This window comes from Anopheles bellator, chromosome 1 (assembly GCF_943735745.2).
Source record: "Anopheles bellator chromosome 1, idAnoBellAS_SP24_06.2, whole genome shotgun sequence".
NCBI classification, from domain to species: Eukaryota; Metazoa; Arthropoda; class Insecta; order Diptera; family Culicidae; genus Anopheles; species Anopheles bellator.
In genome coordinates, this window is record NC_071285.1 from 46,230,062 (window position 1) to 46,255,070 (window position 25,009).

The window sequence follows — 25,009 nt, forward strand, 5'->3', positions numbered from 1 at the left end:
TTGTGCTCCATTAGCTTGTAACTTTTAGTTTTCAGTTCTACTTTCAGTCACCTCTGCATGCTTACTCTCTCTGTGCTGTGCACGTTCTTCTATGCTTTTATGCTTTTATGCTGTAGAGACATGCTTTGTCCCGTGAAGTGCCCGTGTGACCGGCGGCTGTGGTCCAAAATCAAACCGTGTTTCTTTACTTCTTCTTCCTATGTGTTGGCCATCTTCCCGGGACCAAATGGTTCCAATTAACGCGTGGCGTGGCACACACACAAAAAAACACAAATACACGCAACAAAAGAGCAGCATGTCGCTCTTCTTCTTCCGGTTGCACAATCTCCAGCGCGAGGAGGCCAACAAGAAGCGCAAAAAGCAGCAACAGCAGCAGCAGCAGCGCCAACGGCAGCGGCGCGGTGCCAAAGTCTTCCGGGGTGCGTCCTGCAACGCAGGACTCAGCCACCTGACGCTCGGGCCGTCGCGGCTCTTCGAGAAGACCCCCATGAGCCCGTCCGACAGTCTCGACGAGATCGCGCTCCAGATCCCAAGGTATTTATCGACCGGACGAGCTGACTTTTCTGCACCGAACCGCTTCCGCCTCAAAATGGTGTTCCAATCTGGGCTAGGGCCTTGTCAATGTTTCCGGTTTCGATTCCGCGGTTCGCGGTTCTATTTCACACATCACGCTGCGATGATCGGTAATGAAATTTTCTCATTAAAAACTTTCACTTGGCGCGCGTCCTGCGACCTCTTAGACGCGTCCTCTCGAAAAAAGATTCTCTTTCCATTCTTGAACGGCGACGACACAGAAAATGATAAATCATCGCCCACTTCTGAGGTCCGAACGAACCGAGCGAAGTTGTCGAGCACTTTGAAAGTGTTAAGGGTTTACCTTTTATTTTAGTTTTTCGGCTTTGAATTGCAATTCAAGGTTGATCGGCGGGATAAACTTTTGTGCCGGAATGTCCGAAGGCAAGCTCGGCCATTCCATTAGCCAAATGAACAACTTTTCATTTCGAACGGGGCTTTTAAAGCTGCGCTGCGTTGACGATGAAGGCTGCAAACGAGAGGAGAATACATTCCGCAGACATTGCGGGATGCAGATTCACTTCCGATTTCATAATTATGTTAACTGGGCCACAGGACGAGCTTCACTGGACCCCCCGGCAAGCCTGGCTACCGAGCCGGACCGTGTGTATGCCCGTGGCTCATCTAATTAGATTACAAGTTGGAAGATTCCTATTGCAATTTGATCTCAGCCTCAGGTCCTGTGGATGAGGGCTTCTTCAGAAGCTGTGCCGAGAGAGATTGAGATCAATCAAAAGTTTGCCACCCGTTTTATAGTTCTGCCCTTTGCCGATAATTACCCGAATTCCCAGTTCTCTCCACGACAGGCGATGCGGATTACACTGGGTCACGTCAGAGGCAATGATAAGCCTTTCTTCATCAATCAGACATCAGAACCCATCAGTGTCGGCACACCCGCCCCAGGGGGCCAACTCCAACTAATTTCACGCTTTCTTTGGCTAAACAGGACTTCATGATTACATTTTATGATGGCTTCTGGTCGGGACTGCTGCCCACAGCAAGCACAGGGAGCACAGCGAGTAGAGTCCATTTTTCTTCCACCATGGTGTATGCATATAAAGCCACCAGTGAACACCCACACCTGTCGGTGGGGTTCCGTGGCCGCAACCGCAACACCGACGTCCCACGCCACCAGGAAGCCACTAACCCCCGACTTTCGGTGGGTCGGAAATTTGAATCAAATATTTATCAACTTTCGCCCCGTTTCGTTTCGGCGCGCTTAAACGCTGGCCGCCCTGTCTCGTTGACGGCATCATGCGTCAGGCACACACGCGCATATCCTCCCCCAACCATCTGTGGTCCACCTGTGGTGGTGTACCGGGAAGGAAATAATGAAGCCGAACCGAAACGGAATCCATATCACTTTCATCGTCCTGAATAAACATAAGCGCCACCGACGACGACGACCTGTCCGGTGTTTGTCACCCCGCTGTTTTTCGGCCACCATCGAGCGAGAGCGAGAGGAAGTGGGAGTGGGAGTGGGACAGAGAACATCACAAATGGATGTGCCTTGTTTTACGACTCATTTACGCGGCCCGTCGGGGACCTTCGACGTGTCAATCGTCTAGCGATCCGTAGTCGTCCGTCTGTGAAGAGATGTCGGTTGGTGGGCCCGCCACTCTCTCTCTCTCTCTCTCTCGGGGTCTGCTAATGGCGGCTTGCTGGCGTCATCGGAGATCGGACCCCCTATTTGAACGCTAATGAGATGGGGCTCCCGTCGGCACCGTCGGGGTCTTTGGGCGAAAAAAAAGGTTCATAAAATTAACATTTGATGTGTCGCCCGTCTCTGTAACTTGTTGCTCGGTGACCCTTTTCGGTGAAGCGAAGCGGACCTTACATAGCAGGTTTCACCCACCCCCCCGACTAGCGTACCAAACAACAACAGCGAAGCGCGATCAAGTGGTGGTTCCTTCGCAGCTGCTGCATTTCGCACCCCGAGCGCACATTCAGCATTCTGTCCGCGAGTGCCACGCCACGTTAATGGGAAAGCGATCGAAAACTGCAGCATCAGCAGCATACCTGAAGTGTGTGTTCGTGAGTTTTTTTTTTCTATTTCTATGCGGCACCCCATTAGTGACAAATAGGGGTACAATGGGGTCTGCAATGGCCACGATAAAGGGTTCTCTTCAATATCGCGGCGAGACACTCATCGCATTGCGCCGTGAAAAGCTCGCACAGGGTCACTCATCAAGCTCCGCAATTTCCCCACGCGCCGGTGAGCGCCGGAGAGCGCTCATCTCGCGGTGCGTGTTCGCTCTCTCGAACGCGCTATCCCGCTCTCACTCGTTCGTAGTGAGCTGGGGAGCAAACGTAAACAAACGCGTCGGGGGCTCTCGCTCTGGCGAAAGACAGAGAGAGTGCCGCTCTGCGAATCAGCTGTTCGCTCGCGGCACTCAGCAGCGTGCGAGTAAAGCACCATGCGTCTCCGCTACGCTCCGCGCGTAGCACAGTTGAGTGAGGGAGCTTTCGTTTAAAACAGAGGATGGAACACAAACACAGCGAAACGACGCCGTAAAGCTTAATGATGATGATGATGATGATGGCCCGAAGGTGAAAAGCTCCTCGCGAACGACGATAACACATGGCGGCATGGCCCGATGGCCCGTGTTGGTCGCGCGCGCGATTTCAGTCGCTAAACGACCGTTACCACGATAAGACTCGGCGGCGGGCCAAACGACACGAGTCTCGTGTAGTGTGCGTTCGGGACGGGTGCATCCGTGTGTGCGTGTATGTGCATCGGTGTGCCCTCCGGGGGGTCCACCAATTAATGAAATTAATATCGAACCCTCGGGCGCCAACTGCATCTCGGTGTGTCACGAACCGATCCCAACCGAAATGCGTAGCGATGCAACCACAGACGATGGCCACAGTTGCTGCGTCGCAGCCTAATGGGTTTCCCGGTGGCCCGCGGTTGTGTAGCGCCAGTCTGTGATTTAAAAGCAATCCGAAAGCAATAGGGTCGACCGAAACCGAGACCGGTGTGAAACCGCCTTTCCGGCAGGAGTCGGGAGGACGAGTGCGATTTATCGATTGCGGCCATTTTAGTGCCGCCGCCCGTCCGTGTGGCTGTTGATAATGTACTGGCTTATCATTGGCCGCGGGCCTCCAGCGGCGACGGGCAATCGATTGGTGGATCATCGTGTGACGTAGAGGCGCGACGAATCGGTCACTTGCGGCCCGCGGGTCCCGCGTTGCAGCAATATTCGAGTGCCTTTGCCGTGTGAAGAAAGTTTAAAACAAGGGCTCGCCCACGGTGCCCACGGTGCTCTCTCTCTCTCTTGTGTTCTGTCCAGCTGTTGCCGGTCAGTAGTGTCAGTAGTTAGCGAGCAGACTGAGTCCCCGGTCCGTGAGAAAACCGAACCAATTAATCAACAACCCGAACCACCCCTGGAACCATCCGACTGACGACGCGGCCACCCGATGCCCCAGGCCAGGAGCACTTCATCTTCGTTTCACTGTCCGGGGGAATTTATTATGGCAGCAACCAGCCGCTACTCTTCCTACAACTGCTTGACCTCATGGGATTCATACGATAAAATACCAAGGTTACTGCCCGCTTCCATTTCCGTTTCGAATCGTGTCGTAGTGTTAGGATCAACATCCCCACATGGGTGTGTGTTCCCCAGTCCCCAGATGTCCGATTAGTGTTGGCCTGCGAGAGGATGGCAATCCATATCACACCGACCACAGGACTGCAACGGTCGACTTTACGGGCTTTGTCCCGAGAGACACGACACGACGCACGTTGTAATCAGCGCACTAATTTTATTGCAAATTGAATTTAAGCCTAATGAACGTGGACAACGTGGACAGCATCATTTCTCGGCCTGTCAGGACACACGCCCGGTTGGGACAGTGGCAACCGTAGCGTTCGTTCTGTCGATTGTGTCCCGTCAAAGGAGTGCTGCAACTCATTTTCCACCGGTGCGCCCCGATTAAAGTTTAATCCACAGAGGAGAATGAATGTATCCCGACGGCAGGCTATTAATAGAGAGAGACAGAGAGTGGTGCTGGATTATCATTCTTTGGCTGGGCAGTGCAAAATATGTCCCTTTTTGTGTCGTTCGGTACCAGATCTAGGACGGGTCCTGACAACTTCATGGTGGTGATGCATTGGCTTGAAACGTGCTGGTTGTATGAGCAAACTCTGTTTGCGATCCATTTTTAGCTTCAAATCTAGATGGTCTATAGATCAGATGAAATTAAATTTTCACTAGACAGAAGAGATCGCCGTGTTTATCACTTGTAATTGAAGAAAGACTCAGTTACAAAGTTACAGCTTGCCCACGTGATGGAGGATGCCCGGTGCAAAATTCGGGCATTTTATGGCAACATTGGCCCTGCATTGCCATTGCATTTTTGGCCATTATTCTTCGGCTCGTTGCGCAGCATAAAAATGCCTTCGCTGCGGCACATCACACCAAGGCGTGATAGCGAAAAAAAGGAATCGCAGCACCACGTTTGCACCAAATTGTGCGCTGTAACCAACATGCAAAGCTCTGTTGCACTCTCTTTCTCTCTCTTCGCTGTATGTCCCTTTCTTTCGGTGCCGTTTATAAGCCATCCCGCAAGAGTATGGTCCGCAATAAAGGCGCTACTCCGCGGCTCGGTGTCGTGAAATTCGTATCAAAAGCTACCGCTCTCCGAGGAGTTTGAGGTGGCGCTCGTGAAGATCCACGAGAAGAATTCTTAACGCAAGCGAACTTTCTCCGGCACAGCGCTGCGATAACGTATCGGTTTTAATGTTATGGTCGTATTTGAAATTTTCCGCTCGCTTCATTTCAACACTTTTTCCTTCCCTGTAAAATGCTGGCCGATGACGCCAGCAGCAGCAGCAGCAGCAGCAGTAACTCCCGCCAGACGCGCTCCGGATCGGGTCCGAAAGGTCAACTTTTCGTCGCCATAAAGAGGCGGCCCCAACGAGCTAAATGCGTAGCTTGTTTCGGTTCTGACTAATGATTACCGTCACACACATCGCGATGCGGTGTCCTGCGGCGCAACACGCCAACACTGGGTGGGGCCCACGAAAGGACCCTTCTTTGTGCCGGACGGCCGGGCCTGGATTTCGGTTTCGGTGGACGCGACTCGATTCGGTCCACAAGCCAAAAAACTAACACAGAACCGGAACGGCTGGCCAGTCGCTAGGTCGCTGGTCGAAGTTCAAGGACACCCGGGGGGGGATCGGAATCGACAGGAGCAAAAAGGCGCCTGGAGCCCGGGGGCTTCCGCGTTGGAAGGAGTGGCCCACCCTCCGGGGCGTAGCTCAGCGGGCGCCGTTGCACACATTAAACAAAGCACGGCTGCCGAAGCATCTTCGCCAGTGCCGGAATTGCCTCACAAAGAACGGCCCCGTACAGAAAAAAAAGAGGAAATATGCTGCTGGATCGCCTTAGGAGGGCCACGTGGACCGAAAACGATATAAAAATGTGATAAAAAGCCGTTAAGGGAGGTCTTGAAGCCATTCCTCTGGGGCACTTTTCCTGGTCCTGGGTGCATCGTACCATTCACCATCCTTCATCCGTTTTATGCGAGGTCGATCAGAGGGAAAAAAAAGTTGAACGACAAATATTTTCATTTTTTCTTTGTTTGGTGGCTTTTTCAAACTCTTGTCAATTGTCAACCTCTTCTCAAACGTAGCACACACAAATGCTCAATGTTTGATGTTGGTCGATTTTGGTTTCTGAACACGAATAAACTCAATTCGAATTTTATTACAAATAGAATGATTCACGGCGTTTTTGGGGAATTGTGGCGTATGAATATTCCTTTTTAAAGTTACTGCTTTAAAGGCTGCTGCCGTAGACTTGAAATTTAACTCTCCGAATGATGTTTTGGTCTTGTTTCTCCTTTCTAACCTTTAAGCATGAAACTGCCACCTTTAGCCACTTGGGGCCGCCCTTTAAGTCGTACGAAACCTTCGCTGTCACAGAGACGACATAAAGAAAATAGAATCATTTTTTCGCCCACACGGAGGACATTTTGCATACCACCCTCATCATGTTGCGTGCGCCCAACAACAGCCGACAGCGACCCACCCCCGAATGATAGAATCTTAACCCGACCAGCGATAAGACGCAAATCGATCCCGATCTCGCCGTCGAACGCAACCTTGCGATGGAGGTTGCGATAGGCAGAAGACATGAAAGACACGGAAATTAACATAAATGCCCACGTCCCCGGACGGGGATTTCTCGGAAGCCACATATGTTACCGTGCCGTACACGGACACGGATGTCGCCCATTCCGAGGGGCATCCATTCCGGTAATCGCTTCAAAACGGCCGGCACGTGGAACCATTTCGGTGGAAAATCGGAAGGTCCTTCCGTGCGTGCAAGCGTGCCCGGCTGGTTGCCGGAAATGAAAACCGGAGATAATCCTTACGATGCTACCGGCCGCAGAAGCCGTTGCGAATCGTTCTGAGAAATGCATCCTTCTTGGGGCGACCCACTTGGATGCGTGTCCTTCGGAGCGAATCGGCCCCAACTCTTCCTATGCTACTGCCGTTGGTTCCTCCAAGCACCAAATGACGCTGTTCGGTTCGTTAATCCGACGAATGGGTCCGGGTTTTAGTGCTCGCACGCGCCGCGTACCCGCAGCCTGCTAATTAATGCCGTTCGCGGTGTGGTGTTGTCGACTCTTTTTCCACCAGAAATGTGACCACCACAAACAAGCAGAGAAACAACATCAGCCCGAAATTTACATGCCATCGGGTCGCCCGGTCCAAACCAAATTACTCTTATTATGCCGAGATGTAATCCGACATCCACCTTCGCGGGCGCTCGCCGCTCGGGCCAGTAAATATTATTCCATCCATCCTTCCACTCCGGCCGGGGGAGCACCTCCCAAAAAGGGAAGTATTCGTTTCCGGGAAACGACCAGCACCGAAGGTCAAAGGCGGCAGCACTTCCGTGGATCAGAAAAAAGCTCCCCAACCGTTCCATTACTCGGTCTAAAGGGTCCCTCGTTGGCACGTCCTGGGCCAGCTGTCTCCCAAGACACCTCACTCAGCTCAGCGCCCCGCGGGCCAATGCTGAAATTTGTAATTAGGTTACGAGCGAAGGCGTCGGTTTTGAGAAGCCGCGCAATTTACGCGCAAATGAATGATGAAAAATGAGCTCTCGTTGTCGTCGCTGCGGTTGCCACAAGCCGTCGGGACGCGAACCCAGGCCGGTTAAGACCGGGAACCTTCTCTTCCAGGTAGCCGTAACATCGTAACGTTTTACTTTTGATTTGATTGACGGCCGCGATCCGGGTGCCGGGTGCTAAAACAAACGGCTCCCCATAATCTCGTCTCGTCTAGTGCGCTGTAGCACCCATTAAGCGGGTCGGAAGGATTACTCGTCTCAATTACTGCAAACTAATGGAAATCATTAGTAACGCACCGGTTGGTGCAGCCAACGGCGCGACCCGTAGTGGGGACGCCGAAGTTTGATTGCTGCACTTTTCGGTGCCCTGCGAAGCGATGGAAAACATACATTAAAGTCCGTACGGCCATTCGTTCTCCCGCCGACATGTTTATTACACTTTCAACTCCAGGATGATGGCCGGTGGGAAGAGATTAACAATTCCCCCAACCGAGACCCCCAAAAGTGTCACGAATAAAACCTTAGAACAAAGAATCGCGCACCGAAAGAGGCCAAAACTTGTCCTTCTCGGCGAACCCACATCCGTCGGAGAGTCCGTTCTGGGACGCACTTCTTCGGCACTTCGGGCCCGGTCTTTATTGTTACTTCCCGTGGTCCCACTCTGATTCGATTCCCATTCCCGGGGACGACGGTTGTGTTCGGTTTTATGACAGTGTTGCCGAAAATGGCCCACTTTTTTTGGGGGAGAAGGTCCTCTCGACCCGGGGCGACCCTTTCGGGGTGACATTTACTGACATGTTATGTCCCGAGGACCCGAGGAGGAAAAGTTGCTGACTTTGCAGGGCAGGGTCCGGTCTGCAGAAATGATCTGCTAATTCCTTTCCACTTAGAGAAAGAGAGAAGGAGAGAGCGATGGATTGTTCAATATTGTTTTCAGTTTTGGCTGGACCCTCAGCACACCGTCTTCTTGTCGGGAGGCTGACAGGCGGCCAGACGAGATAATCGAAAAACAAACGGTTCAATCCCGAATGAAATGTCGAGCCCTTTTTAAGTGCAAAACGTGAAAGGATGGCTATAGCTACGTGGAGTCTCATCTGTTTTGTCGTTTTTACTATTTACAATACTTTTTTCCATTTTTTTGCGATTACTTCCTTTTCTTGTTAAAGCTTATTTTCTTCTCGTTTTCTAAAAAGAACTTTAGCTTGACCAACACACAACCGGAGCAACAATCTGGGCTCGATGCTCCGAAAAACCCGCATAATCGCACCTCCGGTCGGATTACCGACAAATTATATGCACGAAGCCGGAAGCAGGCGGCCGGTGGATAACACACTCTGGCCATTGTGCTCGGCATTGTCGGTAAATTGGGCCATCATACGCACACCGGTCCGGACACACCGGATGGGGAGCAATTGTTCCCGAAAGCGAAGCGATTATCATGCAAACGAGCGTCCGTGTTCGTGCCGGCCAGCTGGCTTCCGTCCGACGACGTTGGCACTATCTGCTGATAAGGGTCCTCATCGTCTAGTTTAATCATTTCCATCCACAGAGCCCTCGGCCTCGTGGTTGCCCCCCGTCCACCGGTTATCTGGCCGTATGCGGCATAAAATATGCATCCTACATGCTCTCTCTGCAGTACGCTCTGCACTCTGCACACTGCAGCCATCAATCTGGCACTGGCAGCTCTGACCTCTTGCTCTCTTCTGATTCCTGTCCCCGGTGTCCCCGGTTCCAACATTTTTTTGTGGCGAAAAATGAATTTTCAAATTCAATTCCGGTGCCATCCGAAACCGTACGGCAAGCCGTCCCTTTGGCCCGTCCACCCGAAACATCCGTCCTGTGACGTGTGTGTTTTCCGATCTCTGGCTTCTAAGCTGCCGCTGGGATTCGCTCGGTTTCGAGCTCCGAAAAGGGCACTGCGGCGTACGGCAAGTGGGCCCCGTCACAGATGTCACGTCGTTCACCTCTCTGGGGCACGTGAGTGGATCTGACATTGGCCGGAAGCCACCAGGAACAGTTGAAAAATCATCTTATAAAGACAGCAGCAGCAACACAAAGCAGAGGCCAGCAGAGAGCGGATTCCTGGTTGCCCTGGCATGATGTGCCGCGGCGAACGCTCGATCTCGATCCCGATAATGTTGATCATAATGTATCCAATTTATTACCCAACAAATCCCGCCTTCCGGCGAGAACACGGCCGTCGCCGGCTCGCCGGCAGCATTCAAATTCTTCAAATCCCGCTTCCGGCCATTGTTTCGTTTCTGCGGCCACCGCAAATCGTCCTAACACGACCCGCTCCCCCGGAACGGTGTCCGGGAGTGGCGTAAGCAAGATTTAGCGATATTTTTCCACGTTGTTGGTTTGTGGCAGGCGGGCAAAACGAAAGAATCGCTGACGCGGCCCTGTTGTCTCTGGGAAATGGACTGGAAATACGGAATCTTCATTAAAAATGCTCAAATATCATTTCGGAGGGTTGGGATTTTCGGCCCTCCGACATAATAACGAGTAATGGGTGAATGCTTTTAAGGCACCCGGCGATGAAAGTGGCGATTTGTTTGCACTAGCACGCGCGTGGCCACGTTGGGTTGGGCGTTTTGTACGAAGCACCAGGCGCCTCCATCGTCGAGCACCAGGCGCCTCCATCGGGGAACATTTTTTAATTGCCAAATCCGAGTGGACGCTAATGAGCATTGGATTGTAATTAATTTAAGCCTTACGAAGGACCACCGTGGAGCACTTCCGCAATTGAACCGGAAACCGTGTCGCAGTGGCTGGTGGTTCGGTTCTACTTGTACTTCGGCACCAAAGAAAGTGCACGAAATGAAGTTCAATATTTTGCTGCCCCGCCCGCCGGCGGGCTACCGTTGCGCGGTACCCTGACCCTTTTCTCGCTGGCTGGCGACCAGAAACAAGTTTCAATTCCCGGCGCCCCCGGAACAAACAACATTGACTTTGGTCCGCGGTTTCCGGTGGGTCTCGTTTCGGTGGAATAAAACTTTTTTTTCTTTTCAAATAAACGGAACGAGCGGAAGAAGTGAGCACCGGCGAACAATGCGGCAATGTTTTACGGTGTTCACAGCCCCGCCATCGTCATCGAGTTGTTGAGCTTGAAAATCAGGGCGCCCACCCGAAAGTATTGCGGACACGCGCGCTCTATTTAATGATGAACGGGAACCGGTTTTCCCAGTGCGCGTGTAAATGTCTTAGGGAGGTTTTCCAAAGTTTTCATTTTCTATCGACGCCCATCGACAATCATGCGGACGTCCTAGCTGTGGCCCAGCCTGCGACTATCGCCGACGCTCTAGGGAACGGGCTGCGCAGCGAATGAAAGAAACTGAGTCCGATAAAAGATCAGTTTTCCCACCGCATTTTCCGGAGAGATTAACATATTACCGGTTCTGGGTATTTCGGGAAGCATCGCTTCTTTGTTCTCCGAACCCAAAAAGCGGAGCCCTACACCGGAGGGTGGTCGTTCGCAATTAATTTAAATGAATAGTCAATTTCGTGGCGGTTCGACCGAGTGGCGTGGGCCACTAAATACCGGGTCGCTGCCAGAGTAGATCAATCGTATGGTAGCATTATCGATCGGCATTTTATAATTGTGTGAATGTGTCACAGCCGGGAAATGGGGACCGGATAATAATAATCCGGTAGCGGGATAATCAAACCTTAACGTGTGGCTAGCGACACCACCATAAATGCCGGAGCCCTACTCCAGCATTGACCACAGCACTACAATGCGCTTTAGGCAAACCACACAAAAATGTGAGTATGTGAGCACCGAAAGCCCCGAGGGATTGATGACGCTTACGCGGCGGCTCGATCCCAGCATCCAACCTCCTCCCGGCGGGGGGACTTTATCAACTTCGACCAAAAACTGTGTAATGCTCCGCTTTTTTTTTTCAAACCATTTTGCTTTATTTGCGACCGGAAGCGCCAGTGCACAGTGTGCACCGGTGCGTGTCCTCGATGGAAGTCCCGACCGCACACAGCCGCCAGGCTCACGATTTCACTTCAAGCGTAAAGCTCCCAAATGTTCGCGCTCTCTGCGTCACCAAACCGAAAAACCCGTTGAGTGAACATGAAGGTGGCGAAAAAAGGTGTAGCTTGCCATGTTGAACGACGCCATCGTAGAATTGGCCGATGGTGAACGGCGTGGAATTAGAAACAGAGCGCAGCATGATGGGATTCTAACAGGAGCCTAGTGCCCCAACTTGGGGTTCTATTTTTAGAGCCAGCACCCAACAGCCGGTCGGTTTATTTCTACTCTCCGGAGACTATAAATAGCCCGACGGGGGTTTTACTTCTTGCCTCTGCGTCTACGGGCGCCCCGCCCCGGAGTGAACGATGCAGAGCTTCAGAACTGACGGTGACGTCATGGAACCGAAAATTTTGATGAGCAATGTGCGATTCCGTTTCCATTATCGTCAAGCGAATAGCGTCATCCATGGCATACAAAGGCGTAGCCGAACGGTCGCAACTCAAGCATCGCCCCCATCAGACAACTCTATCTCAAGGGGTCAGTCAGTGTTTTATTTATTAGTTCATCAAACCAACTCTGGGTCGAGTTCCAGGGCTCAGCTCTCCAGCTTTTTAAATATTGTCCTTTTTCATGATCTAGTCAGCTGAGAGTGTTTGGCTTGGGTTGAAAGGTGAAAGTAGCTTGATGGGTGAAGGCCTACTATGCTTCATCCGAGTGTCACAAAGGCGTACAAAATTGACACGATCGCCCACTGTCACTTGATAACTTGACATGAACATCAATTTGTTATTTTCATCGTTTTCTAACCTAACGTTAAATTTGTTAGGACACAGTTTATACCAAATGGATTTTTTGAATAAGTCACTGACGAAATTTGGAAGCGTTCTGGCCATTCGGTTAATATTGGGTCGGTTATGAAAAGTTGATCAAATTGACTTACCACAACGATTTAGTTAGAATGTAACCTATAAAATACAATTTATAACTTAATTAAAGTCTCGTAAACTTAACATAAAAATCTCAACACAATAAAAAGTTGTAGTATTACGGTTGGGAAGCGAGTTGTTCTCCGTCCATCGCGTTCTCCAGTCCACTAGAATGTTTGTTGGGAAAACTAATTTTCTCTCGCTCCGTTAAGTACCGCCGAGTTCTCGTGCCATTTGGTGCATTGAACTGATGATGGCTTCCAGCATTCGCCACAATACGTCGCAAACATTCGAAACCGAGAGACCAACTTCTCCGCCTGCGGGAGTCGTCACCGCCAGAGGCCAAGGCGCAAGGCGACACAGTGTGGTGAGAAGTCACCTTTGCAGAGTTGCACCATTCTATATTGTGTTTCCGGTGGTGCCGGATATGCTACGTATGCCATTTAGTTCCCACGACCCAGCGTCTGGTAATCAGTGCTCCTATCCGAAGTGGTGCTGGTGCTACTGAAAGTCTTACTGGCACAATCATTTATGCATTTGGAGTTGATGAGCCTGCACACACTGATCGATCGTTTCGTTCTCTTCTTTCTCTTCTTCTCCACAGAGTACGGGTAGAATATTATGTAAATGAAAACACATTCAAAGAAAGACTGCAACTATATTTTATAAAGAATCAAAGATCAAGTAAGTAGAGCCCGCTTTTTATAATGTGTACTAATTTTCGGTTAACAAAATGCCCGGCCAGGAAATGTCACACTTTCCGCCCACTAGGGTGGCCAACAATGTAACGAAACATTGCCCGGTTCCATTGCTTAAAACTTGTGTAGCAGAACTGCGGGAAAAATTAATTAACAAACTGACGCGCTGCTTGCTGCTGGTCCGAGGGCAACAATTGCGCCGCAGTGCCTTTAGGGCGAATTTTCAGTTGTGTCGTCCACCCGAGAACTTGTTCCTCTACACGGCCCGGCCGGCAGTTTCGGAATATAGTTGTTCCCTCGTCGTTCTGGAGGTGGAGCCGGACATCCGGAAACCGATGCCTCCCCACGGGGGGGCTCTAAATAAATAATTCATTTCGTGGCACGTAGTTCGTGCCAGCGATTTTCGTGTATTCGTGTAATTTTCGTGTGGCCGTACGGACTCACAAAACAATCAATTAACGCGCGCCAAGCGCATAAGAATGCTGGAAGGAGTTGAACGGGTTATGCGCAGGGCTTGCGATTAATCAGTGCAACTTAATGACCCGGCCTCGTTGTTGCCTGAGGGGTCGAACAGTTCCGGTACACGTCAACACTCACCGCAGGAGACTAACAAGTTACCCGGTGAACGTTACATTTTTGTAGTTCGGAATGTGCATTCCTTTGGACCGATCGATCGCCGGCGGAGCAGCGATTCGGTTCCAAAAATAGCCCGATATATTGGTCCTGTCGCCCTTAATTCAATCGATCCTAGACAAACCGACCGTTTCCGGCACAGAACCGTCGGTGGATCTTTTTTCGTTCGAAGTAATATATTTTGAAAAAAACACGTGATTGATGTACTCTAACATAATGTTCGTTTTTTCCGATTTATCTTCCTTCCTTTGCGCAAGGTTTAAGGATACGTATCGCTAATTTATTCTTTAAGTTGCTCACCTGCGTTCTGTACATATTTCGGGTGGTGACGGATCTGAACCCAACGTTCGCGACGTGGTAAGTACGGGTGGTCCCCCCACCAAACAATCGATATCCGCGCATAAAGCCCACTTTCTGGTCAGATATTCCAATCGGGACACCGTTGATCGATAGACTCCACAAAGCAAATACGTCCAGAGAGAGAGTGAGAGAGAGAGAGACTGGTGATTTGGATATGTTGCCACCGGTAATGATTCCGGTGCGGTGATTTTAACACCCACCCTGAAGGCTCCACCCCCGGGCCACCCATGCATAAAACCACTTAATCCAATCATTTAAATTTCCAAACCACACCATCGACCAGGACGGCTGCCACAAGCGATGTTAATAATCGTCAACCTTCGGGAGTTCTGGTTTCACCACTATGTCCCCCGTCCCAATGTCCAATTTAACCTCATTACAGAACCCAAACTGTTTGTTGGTGTTTCACCCGAAGGTATATCCTTGCTTAATCCTTCCCGGGTATAGTAACAATCCGGGTACCGGATTTCGGATCCTTTATTGGAATTTAGGCCCAACGTTCCTCCGGGTGTCCTTGGCCGCGCACACACTGGGCTGGGCAGTCTCCCATAAATTATAGTTGACGTGGCTTTTCTGCTCGATTGGACCCGAAGCTCCAGAAATAGACGGACCAAACTTCTGGATCGGTTCCGGTGAGCCGTCGCGCCTCACTTCGCGATTTGATTGATTTCTGTCGGCCTAACACTTTGAAACTGTCACCGGACCGCCCGGCCTGGCCATTGGAAAGAACAAGGATATTAAGTTTTCATGACAGCCCGTCAACGCGGGATCCGTGGATGCGGTTCCTTTCATGTTCCCATTTTGTATTCCACATCAAATTACGTGAGAAACCCGCCCCGGTGGTCCAGGTGTGGACACGATGTTCGAGTTATCCTTGGTACCTTCTCGGGGTGGGTTGGTCCTCACGGTCTCTCCCCTCGGGTGAAGTCGGGGTAACTCACGTCCCGGCTCGGTTCGCCCCACCAGGGCGAGCTTAGAGCGATCCGTTTGGACAACCGGCAACATCCTTTGCTTCCGAATCCACTTTAAGATTTACGGTAGGACATGAATACTTTTGCATAGCATTACGCCCAATTCGATTCGCCGACCCTGGTGGCGCTGACGACGACTCTTGGCACTGGGCCATCCAGTGGAAAAAGAGGGCTTCATCTGCGGGGCCAGACATCAAGCGTGAGTGTAGACGTTACGGACCGTGGACCAGTAGGTAGCATCCCGGACTAACAAAGAAGCCGCGCACCAACAACGTCACGACAAGAAGAACAAAATTCAATTAATATGTACATGAATATTTTAACAAAGTTACTCGGGTCCCACTCCGGGGGTCAGCCGAGTGGGCGACGGGAGCAGCATGCATCCCACATGTACTTCCCAGCACACGGAGGTGGACCGTTCGGTGAGCTTTTGCCGAAAATTGTGTGCCAAACGACTCTCCAAACATCGGGTCTCCTTGTGGCGTTGGACTCCCCGTCGAAGTCGTTCGCATTTCAAGCATCACCAGAGCAGTTGTGATTGGATACGATCATGCTGGATGCTGCTGTTGGTGTGCACCAGCAGCGAATAACGGAAAACAATTCCGTCCTTCCGGCATCAACTTTGTCCAAACATTAGCCCGGACTCTCTCTCAGCCTCTCTCTCCCTCTCAGCCGGAAGCGTCTCGATTGATCAAGTTTCGAACGGTACCCTTAGAACCAGTGGGTCGATGTGTGTTTGAACCTCGATTTGATGTAGTGTCTTCCGTCGGGGTTTGTCTCGTTCTCTTGCTCGCGACGACCTAAAGTTACGGCTGTAAGGTTGGCAACAAGACGGAGTTTCTGTGGTCGGCGACGCGAACCGAGGAAGCGTTCCAGGAGGACCCCATTATCAACTGGGACGCCATCCTGTGGGTGAACCGACCGAACGAGCTGTGGGCGGTGCAGCTGGTCCTGGCCCTCATATCGCTCACCGAAGCGCTGCTGATGGCGTACCTCGGCTACAAGGTGAGTTGGTCGGATCGGGGCACGCACGCAGCGAACGGTGTCCAGTTTCGCGGTTTCACCGGAAGGGTTCGAGCCCCCGCGGTTAGCCTGCTAACCTTAATCCGCGGCACGGAATGAAACGTAATCCTCGCGCGATCCCTGCCAAAACACGGGCCCTCGTATATCTTATCCTTTCGTTGTTAATTATTTGTTCATCAATCTCCGCTCAGTGTTAGGTACTAAAAATGAAAGTAACCTTTTTTTGTTGTTGAGAGATTCACCCGAAAACGGATCATTCAATTTGGCGAAAAGTTGGTTTGCTGTTCCGCTAGAAATAATGGAAAATTATGTACGAAAACTCGGAATAAACTAACCTTTAATCTGTTGCAATAAAAAAGGGGGCTCACCTCAGAGCTCGAATTTCCTTGGCAGCAAACATAGCAACCTTCGCTAAAGGTTTAACTCGTCTCACCCTAATCGTCGGCCACGACCTACTTCAAAACAAAGGTCCAGCAAAACCAATAAGGAAACAATATCCCACAGAGCAGAGATCGAAGAAAATCGATACACAATCGTTTAGATTATCGAGCCGCCCCGAAAAATATCTATCGCACTCCGCATCGTACATTTTTCGGACAGCTTCACCTTCGCGCTCCTGCTGTCTGCCAGGATCCGTCTGTCAGCGTTAATCATCATCATCCATTCACTCTCTCTCTCTCTCTCTTTCGCTGTCTCGTTTCAGGGCAATATATGGCAGCAAATTTTATCGTTTCATTTTATCCTGGAACTCGTTACAACGATCCCGTTCGCCGTGACGGTAAGCTATTGGTGGCTAGGGCTGGCTCCTTGAAACATTAATGACCATACTGCCGAATACCTCGGCGTTCCTCGGCGAGTGTGGGAAACGTCTTGTGGAAAGAATGCGCCATCGTACCGTGGGAACTTATCGTACTGACTGCCAGCACGAAGAAGTAATGTGTGTCGACGTGGATACTAAGCAGACGGTGGTCCTGTGCCGCAAGACGACCGACGGCCACGACCTTCGATTCGGTGGTGAGAATTAAGAATTAATGAAGTGATTTTTTTCTCTTTTCTATCCCTGGATGGGCGTCTCCATTCTCCAACAACATCAAACGTCACTCTGTCAACATGTCGGCGACGGGCCCCTCATCGGCGGGGAGAGCACAGATTTTATGGCCCCCGTTCAGGAACTTATTCATTCCGGTGTTCCTGAACTGCTGGCTGGCGAAGCGATCGCTCGAGAACATGTTTGTAAGTAGATCGTTTCAGGACCGTTTTCCGGACCGCCTCAGACTTCCAGAAAGTACCGCGACCACGACCAGTGCTTCCATCATCTCGCGTTTGCTGACCATTGTCTCTTATCGTCGCCCGCTCGTAAGACGTGTCCGGCCCTGCAGCGGCCCCCTGCTTTTGATTACGGTTCATTCATTTTTATTTTATTATCATATCAAATTTTTACGACCAAACTCATTCGAGACGAGCGCCGCAGATTGAGCCCGGAGCGATTGGTAGAAGTGCTTGGCGCGTTATGGCTCTCGCACCTCGAAACGGCTTCCTTTTTGGGGCGAGAAATGTAGTTGCGGCTGCGAAGATAGTGCCGAACCGCATCGGTTAGTTCCTCGGTTAGTACATTGCAACGATGCGGTAGCCTGGAGCCCCTTCAATGGACGACGTCAAGGGCATTCGAAGGCAGATACCGCAGTGGCAATCATCACTGGGACGGCCCGCCTTTTGCCGGTGCCCTTTGCGGGGTTCGCCGAGACGACAAAGTTACTTGTACTCGGGGGCCGAGTCTAATCAAACCCGATTCGTACGAAAAGTAAATTCGGACCTGGGTGGGGTTCTTAGTTTACTGCCCGTGTATGTTGGAGTTTTAACGACCTCCCGACTAGGGGCCTCCCGGAGGGCTCTCACTCCGCCATTCCGGGCAGTTCCGGGTGGCGCGGATTATGATCTTGACATAAAACCATCACCAGATTTTACTACCAGCCAATGACCCCCGGTCTTACGAGTGGCCCATAATGGTCCAGCATCGTGAAACCTTCCCCGCGGGTTCCCCAAATCGCTACTAATGTCTCTCCATCGGCCATCGGCCGTGTTTGTTTGCTTTCTTCCAGAATGACCTTCACCGGGCGATGCAAAAGTCACAGTCAGCCCTGTCCCAACAGCTGACGATCCTGTCGGCGACCCTACTCTGTCTGGTGTTCACGAGGTAAGTCACACGTTCCAATCGATCCCAACCAAAACACTGTTGCTCCCCGAAACCCCTTTCCAATCGCGTTGTAAATCGAGAACACACGACCAACCCTTACCGAAACGCCCCAAGAAACAACATGATGGCGATAGAAAATCAATAATAAATGTGCCACAGGTTACGGGGATTCCAATGGCCGTCGTGGACCCGGAAACGGAACAGGCTCGAGTTGCCTGGAAGGCGGAAACCGACATCATCGAACCGAGCTTTTAAATCGCGTCGCCATCACGGCCCTTCCGACGACCGATTCGTTTCGCTTCCGGAGCATTGTAGGTCGCACCGTTCAGTGTGAGCTCTGCCACGTCGGTTACTTTATTTAAATTTCCACTATTTATGCAAATGCCCGGGACGGGACGGGACGGGCCGAGAACGGAGTGACGGAGATGGCTACCAGTTCGGGGGGGCACCGTGCCCGCGGTCTCTCGCTCTCTGAATAATAATACGCCGAGACACATCCCGGGTAGTGGGCCAGGACACAGTAGTATCATAAATATATAAAGCTACTTAATGTGCTCCCCGTTTAGTTGGACCGTCGCTCAGCTCAGCGTCGTCGTCGTCGTTAGTATTCCGTCGCCCCTTCCATCCTTCTGGCTGCTTCGGATGTCTTCTGGCTGCTGAATGCGAAAACCTGGAGTCTCTGGTGTAATAATTTAATTTAAACAATCCATTTCCATCGGCTCGGTCGAAGAACCTTTACGTCGGTGTCCGCGTGCAGCCGAGATCGACTTGAATGCTTTAATGAAACGTTCTTTTCCCGGTACCGGTTTCGATTCGGCTTTCGTTCCAATCGAGCTTTCGTAAATCGGGTGTCCCAATGGCAAGGCTTTAGTTTGCCGATTTTCCTCGCTCCAGTTGGCAACACTCGCGCGGCTGTCAACGTGACAGTGACGAGTTCGATTCTCGTCCTGTATGAGTCCCCATGTCAATCTCTTTAGGGCGCACCGCCAACCTTTATTTCTTCTTTCTTATTCCAATCCCCATGAAGAGTCCTGCAGAGACAAAAGCATATGAAACTAAAGACCAAGGTTTTCTCTCTCTCTCTCTCTCTCTCTCTCGCCAACAACAGCGTCTGCGGGATACAGCACTTTCAGCGGGCTGGCCACCGGCACCTGAACCTGTTCCAGAGCACCTACTACGTGGTGGTGACGTTCTCGACCGTCGGCTACGGGGACTTTGTGCCGGACATCTGGCCTTCGCAGCTGTTCATGGTCATCATGATATGCGTAGCGCTGATCGTGCTTCCGACTCAGGTAACGTAGAGGCCACGGTGACCCAAAGGGAGGCCACCATTGGGGTCCGGGCGGGAACACATTTTAATGAGCACCATCAATCTCGTGTCTGCCAGACTGTGCTGTGCCGCTGACATTTGGCGTGCGGCCAATGAATTTTTGGCAGCACCCCAAGACCCGTGAAACCGTGAAACACTCCGTCCAATTGCGCCGCGTACCGTCCATTAACGGCGAACGCATTTTGTTCTGAAAGCTTTTCCGGTTCTTTAAACACCGGGGAGACCGGCTCGAAATCGATGGAAATTAAAGGCGAGCCCCCGGTCGAGCGACAGCCGCGTCCATCAGGGGCTGGCAGGCGATTATTATTCAGCGAAATCAAATAAAACTTAATTAGATAAAAGTCTGCCAAATTGTTCCCCGATGGTCCTGACAAAATGGATGGTCCCGGGTCGCTGAATTAATGTATCGTTCGCCGTTTTATTTTCGGTGGCACCTCACACTCTCTCCCTCTCTCTTTCTCTCTCTCGATTTCGGCACCTCCAGTTCGAGCAGCTGGCGTTCACGTGGATGGAACGGCAGAAGCTGGGCGGAAGCTACTCGTCGCATCGGGCCCAAAGCGAGAAGCACGTCGTCGTCTGCTCGACCACGCTGCACGCCGACACCATCATGGACTTCCTGAACGAGTTCTACGCCCATCCGCTGCTGCAGGACTACTACGTGGTGCTGCTCAGCCCGATGGAGCTCGACACCACCATGCGTATGATCCTCCAAGTGCCAATCTGGGCCCAGCGCGTCATCTACATCCAGGTACGGCACCGGAGAGTGTCCCTAGTGTCCTATTGATTGTAGCGCCGGCCAGCACCGAAGGACGTGCCGTGCCGACTGGAATGGAACTCGATCTCGACAATCCCTTCGCACAGTAAATCTAAGACACTGTCTGGTCTGCACTTTTATTCTCGGCGGAATCCAGGGCTCCTGTCTCAAGGATGGCGACCTCGCCCGGGCACGCATGGCCGAGGCGGAAGCGTGCTTCATCCTGGCGGCACGCAGCTACGCCGACAAAACGGCCGCGGACGAGCACGCGATCCTGCGCTCGTGGGCGGTCAAGGACTTTGCGCCCAACATTCCCCAGTATGTACAAATTTTCCGGTAAGTCCCCTGAGTCCCTTCCGGTGGGTGGGAGAGCCTTTGGACTTTGGAACCTAACCTTTGGACCCCCGACACCACCCCGTTGCAGGCCCGAGAACAAGCTGCACGTCAAGTTTGCCGAGCACGTCGTCTGCGAGGACGAGTTCAAATATGCACTGCTCGCCAACAACTGCACATGCCCGGGAGCGAGTACGCTCGTCACGCTGCTGCTGCACACGTCACGGGGACAGTAAGTATCGCGCCTGGAACTATCCCGGAAAACCGGACAGACCGCTCACTCGGTGAACTGTTTACTTAAATAACCATCCACGGCTCCGGCTGCAGTCGAGTGTTGAGTTATGGTGTGTGTTCTGTCACTGCGTTGAACGCGTCCCCGACGGCAATCGATGGCTTGTCAAACACAGGCAGCCTCGGGCTACTCGAGTATGCTCGATGATGGCGTAAATTTGGTCTAATGGGAAAAGTTGCCTCGTAAGATACGCACACCGCCGTAGGCCAATTAATGTCGGCACCGCGTGTCCTTTCCATTGCCGCCCGCGGAAGCTCGCAAGAAGGAGACGTTTCACGTTGATTACTGCAGATCCGCAAAAGTTGCGCGCGTCAAATGTGTCGGCCCCGGGAAAGCCGCCGGCGGCATTTTTGCCGGTGAAAGGCTTATAAGAGTGAGACACGGATCCGTGACACGTGCCCTTTCTCTTCGTCTACTCCGCAGGGAGGGCCAACAGTCGGCCGAGGAGTGGCACCGGCTGTACGGTAAGTGCTCCGGCAACGAGATCTACCACATCGTGCTCGGCGACAGCCGGTTCTTCGGGGAGTACGAGGGCAAAAGTTTCACCTACGCCAGCTTTCACTCGCACCGCAAGTAAGTAGCAGCCGCGAACCCGAATCGTCGGCCGCTTCCGGTGCCCGCGTGTCCTCTAATCCTCTGCACTCTGGTACCCCACCAGGTACGGTGTGGCGCTGGTCGGTGTGCGGCCCGCGGAGCTGCCCGAGTTCTACGAGGAAACGATCCTGCTCAATCCGGGACCGCGCCATATCATGAAGAAGGACGACACCTGCTACTACATGAGCATCACCAAGGAGGAGAACTCGGCGTTCGTGGTGAACCAGAACCAAAACCAGAGCCCCGACCAGCCCCCGAAGGAAGGTAGGTGCAGGTCCTGGTGGCCGCCAGGATACACCTCCCCGAGCCTGTGCGGTGGAGCAGTCGCCAGTCGCCGTATCAATCCGTCCCTTTTTTTTGTTGTCTCCGTGATCGAGTCTATCTTCCTCACTCTCTCTTCCCCCCCTCTCTCTCTCTCTCTGTATCTGTTTTTGTTGGTTCTAATATTCATCACGTGCTCGCGCTTCACGTCGCTTTCGGCCCGGATTGTCAATCTGTTTTAATGGCGGAAGTGCTTTCGGTTGCGATTCCCGGGGTTCTTCAGGTCTCGGGTGCCGAACCGGAAAGGGCTGTTCATTTCCCCCGGTGTTTCCTGTTTTCAGTTTTGCTTGGTTGTCCAGCCTTCCCTGTCTCTGGGCTGTGTGCCCCTCCTACTGCTTTGGTTGTCGCTGGCGCCGTGAACGCTGAACGTTTTGCATCTCTGTTAAGTGTGTTCTTTCGCTGGCTTTTTTGTGTTGCTCCCCTGTTTTTTTTTTTTTTTGTTAACGATGATGATCTGTGATGATGATGATCCAGACGTGTGTTTCCAGGTGCCACCAACCATAGATCCATGGTGTAGATCCATGCTTTTCCAGCTCATAGCTTTGGAGATGCGTCACTTTGCCACGTTCACAATTAGCCTTAGGTCACACTACTGTGTTCAAAAAATACCGGGACATTGATTATAACCCATAAAAATCTTTTTGTTGTAAATTTATGACTCTCTAGCCAACGCTGGGGATGGTTTTCGACTAAATTTTCGACTCTAACCATTGTCCAAGGATCAGTTTCTTGGGCGCTTTTTTTGGTGTCAAACGAGAAAAATATAAAATGCAGCCACATCAATTAGTAAGTTTAGTACACGAGTTACAACGCAACATTAAATTTTGTGTTAATCTTGATCTGATACTGAGAGCTATAATTTGTTGGAACAATTTTATGGTGAGGAGTGTCTGAGTAGAGCGAGAATATGGCTGATTTACTTTTTTTTTTAAAGAAAATCTCGCTTTTTAATTTTATACTGTGTAAAATGTGCCAAGCAACGAGTTTTGCCCTAACAATAACAATTGAATTGTTCCTGCTCAATCTCACCTCCGTACACTTAAAATGTCAAAACAATCCCGTTTGGTTGTCTTCAAATACACAAAGTAAAGATATTTTGATGAATTCTTACATTAACCATGAATGCGGAATGAACATGACCAAGAATTCAAAGTAAAAGGACCCGGTATTTTCCGAACACAGGTTACGTTCGCTTTAGCCGAGTGTGCACGTTTTGGAATGATCCCAAGACCAGCCCAAATCACAGATCCCATCCAGAAGCCACCTTCGCGTTTGCGGTTTTATTTTAGTTCCCCTTGCGAAACAATTGGGAAAATGGAACAATGGAAAAAGAAAAAAAACATTAATCAATCAGCCAACGAACATTTCACACTCCAACGGAGCTCTCTGTCGTTTTCTCGTTCTGCCTGCCTGCCCGTAACCCGCCATTCGCGCCAACCAGTAACCTCAAACAACAACAACAACATCAGTAACAACAACAACAACAACCACAACATCAACACCATCACCGGCGGCGGGGGCGGCCGCGGCGGGCCGCCCATGGCCCCAGTGCCTTCGGTCTGTGTGCGCGTGCCGCACAGCCCCAGTCTCAATTCGGCCAACTCAGACAGCCCCGGCTCTCTGCGCAGTTACTGCAGGCCCACGCCCGTAGTGAGGGACAGTAGTGACATTACGACACTGGCCGTGCGTGAGTGTGCCCTCCCCACTGCCCTGCCCGCTTTCCTTCCCGCCCGCTCTAGCTCCTCCACCTAGGATGATGGTAGCCGGAAGTAGCCTGCCAAACTCCCGAACGCCCGAAACCCCAAAGGGGGCTAAAGTCGTAACCCTGCCATATCTCAGTTGCGTTCGCTTGACCTCTTCTCTGCTCTTAGCTCTGCTTGTAACCGCCTGTTTGTGTTGTTTCCTCGATCTCTACTATCGTCCTGCCATATCCGCTACTTTTGATGGACTTCCTGCGCTCTCTCTATCTCTCTCTCTCTCTCTCTTTGACGCATGTGTGGGAATTTCCTATATTTTGATCGTTTGTCACACATAAACCTTTCTCCTTCTCTCTCTCTCTCTCTCTTTCTCTCTCTTTCTCTCTCTCTCGGTGACCCACTTTAACGTTTCGTTGGGACCGTTACCTGCGAGCCTCTATAGTTAACAAGCTCTGCCTCAACAAGCTTAGCCTTTCCAATATAGCTTCAGTTTTTCGGTTCCTTCTTCCTCGACCCCGGCCGGGACCTCGAGGCGGCGCTCGAGCCGCTTGCCCTCATTTTCCAAATATACTATTTATAACCGGAGGCTCTACAGGATGGGGTCCCTTCCGGGTGGCCTCAAGAGAAAACAAAGAACGGCGGCCAGTAGTGAACATTTCGTGACGTTTATTTTTATATTTTTATACGGACTTCAATCTACTACCACGAACAGAAACACGAACCTGACACCTTTCTGTTGCATGTGCCGTAGCTTAGAGCCTGGTCGATGTGAAAAGGTTCGAATCTGTAGATGTAGTTTGCTCTCGGAGGCCAGTCCACCCGCCAATCGGGGGGGGCGCTGTGATTGTTAATGTTAAATTTAAATTCATTCATCATCACCGTCACGCTTCATTCAACACCTGCAGCCAGGGTCCGGGTGTTTGAATGTTTGTTTATTGCACCATTTCGTTTTTTGTGACCCACGGTAACTCTCGACGGACGCTTACTCTCTGTCGGAGATCCAATCGGAGCCTGTTTGTTTGTTTTTTCTGTCAATCAATTATTCAATTTCAATCACCTCGGCTTATCGCTTTGCATGAATACTTTTATGAAAGTGCGCTCGGTCGGAGTCCGGAACCGGAAAAATACGTCACCAGCCGGCGTGGCCCTGTCAGTGCATGGGGTGCTTTTATTCATCAATCAATTAATCCTCGCCCCCAAAGGGACTCAAATGAACGGCCAGATATTGATTTTTGCCACGGCC

General features: G+C 51.3%; 1 protein-coding gene across 1 annotated transcript in view; it reads left to right on the forward strand.

Moving 5' to 3' along the window:
* The first annotated feature begins 295 nt into the window (after positions 1-295).
* The window catches only part of LOC131215725 (potassium channel subfamily T member 2), a 38,779-nt gene continuing 14,065 nt past the window's right edge, over positions 296-25,009 (forward strand). Inside the window, exons 1-14 of the mRNA XM_058210118.1 lie at positions 296-534; positions 13,171-13,250; positions 14,155-14,254; positions 16,035-16,233; positions 16,955-17,029; positions 17,401-17,484; positions 18,351-18,445; positions 19,554-19,737; positions 20,260-20,523; positions 20,687-20,865; positions 20,954-21,094; positions 21,578-21,727; positions 21,813-22,012; positions 23,511-23,756. Of these exons, the coding sequence (XP_058066101.1) occupies positions 296-534; positions 13,171-13,250; positions 14,155-14,254; positions 16,035-16,233; positions 16,955-17,029; positions 17,401-17,484; positions 18,351-18,445; positions 19,554-19,737; positions 20,260-20,523; positions 20,687-20,865; positions 20,954-21,094; positions 21,578-21,727; positions 21,813-22,012; positions 23,511-23,756 (2,236 nt within the window). The remainder of the gene's footprint in view (positions 535-13,170; positions 13,251-14,154; positions 14,255-16,034; positions 16,234-16,954; positions 17,030-17,400; positions 17,485-18,350; positions 18,446-19,553; positions 19,738-20,259; positions 20,524-20,686; positions 20,866-20,953; positions 21,095-21,577; positions 21,728-21,812; positions 22,013-23,510; positions 23,757-25,009) is intronic.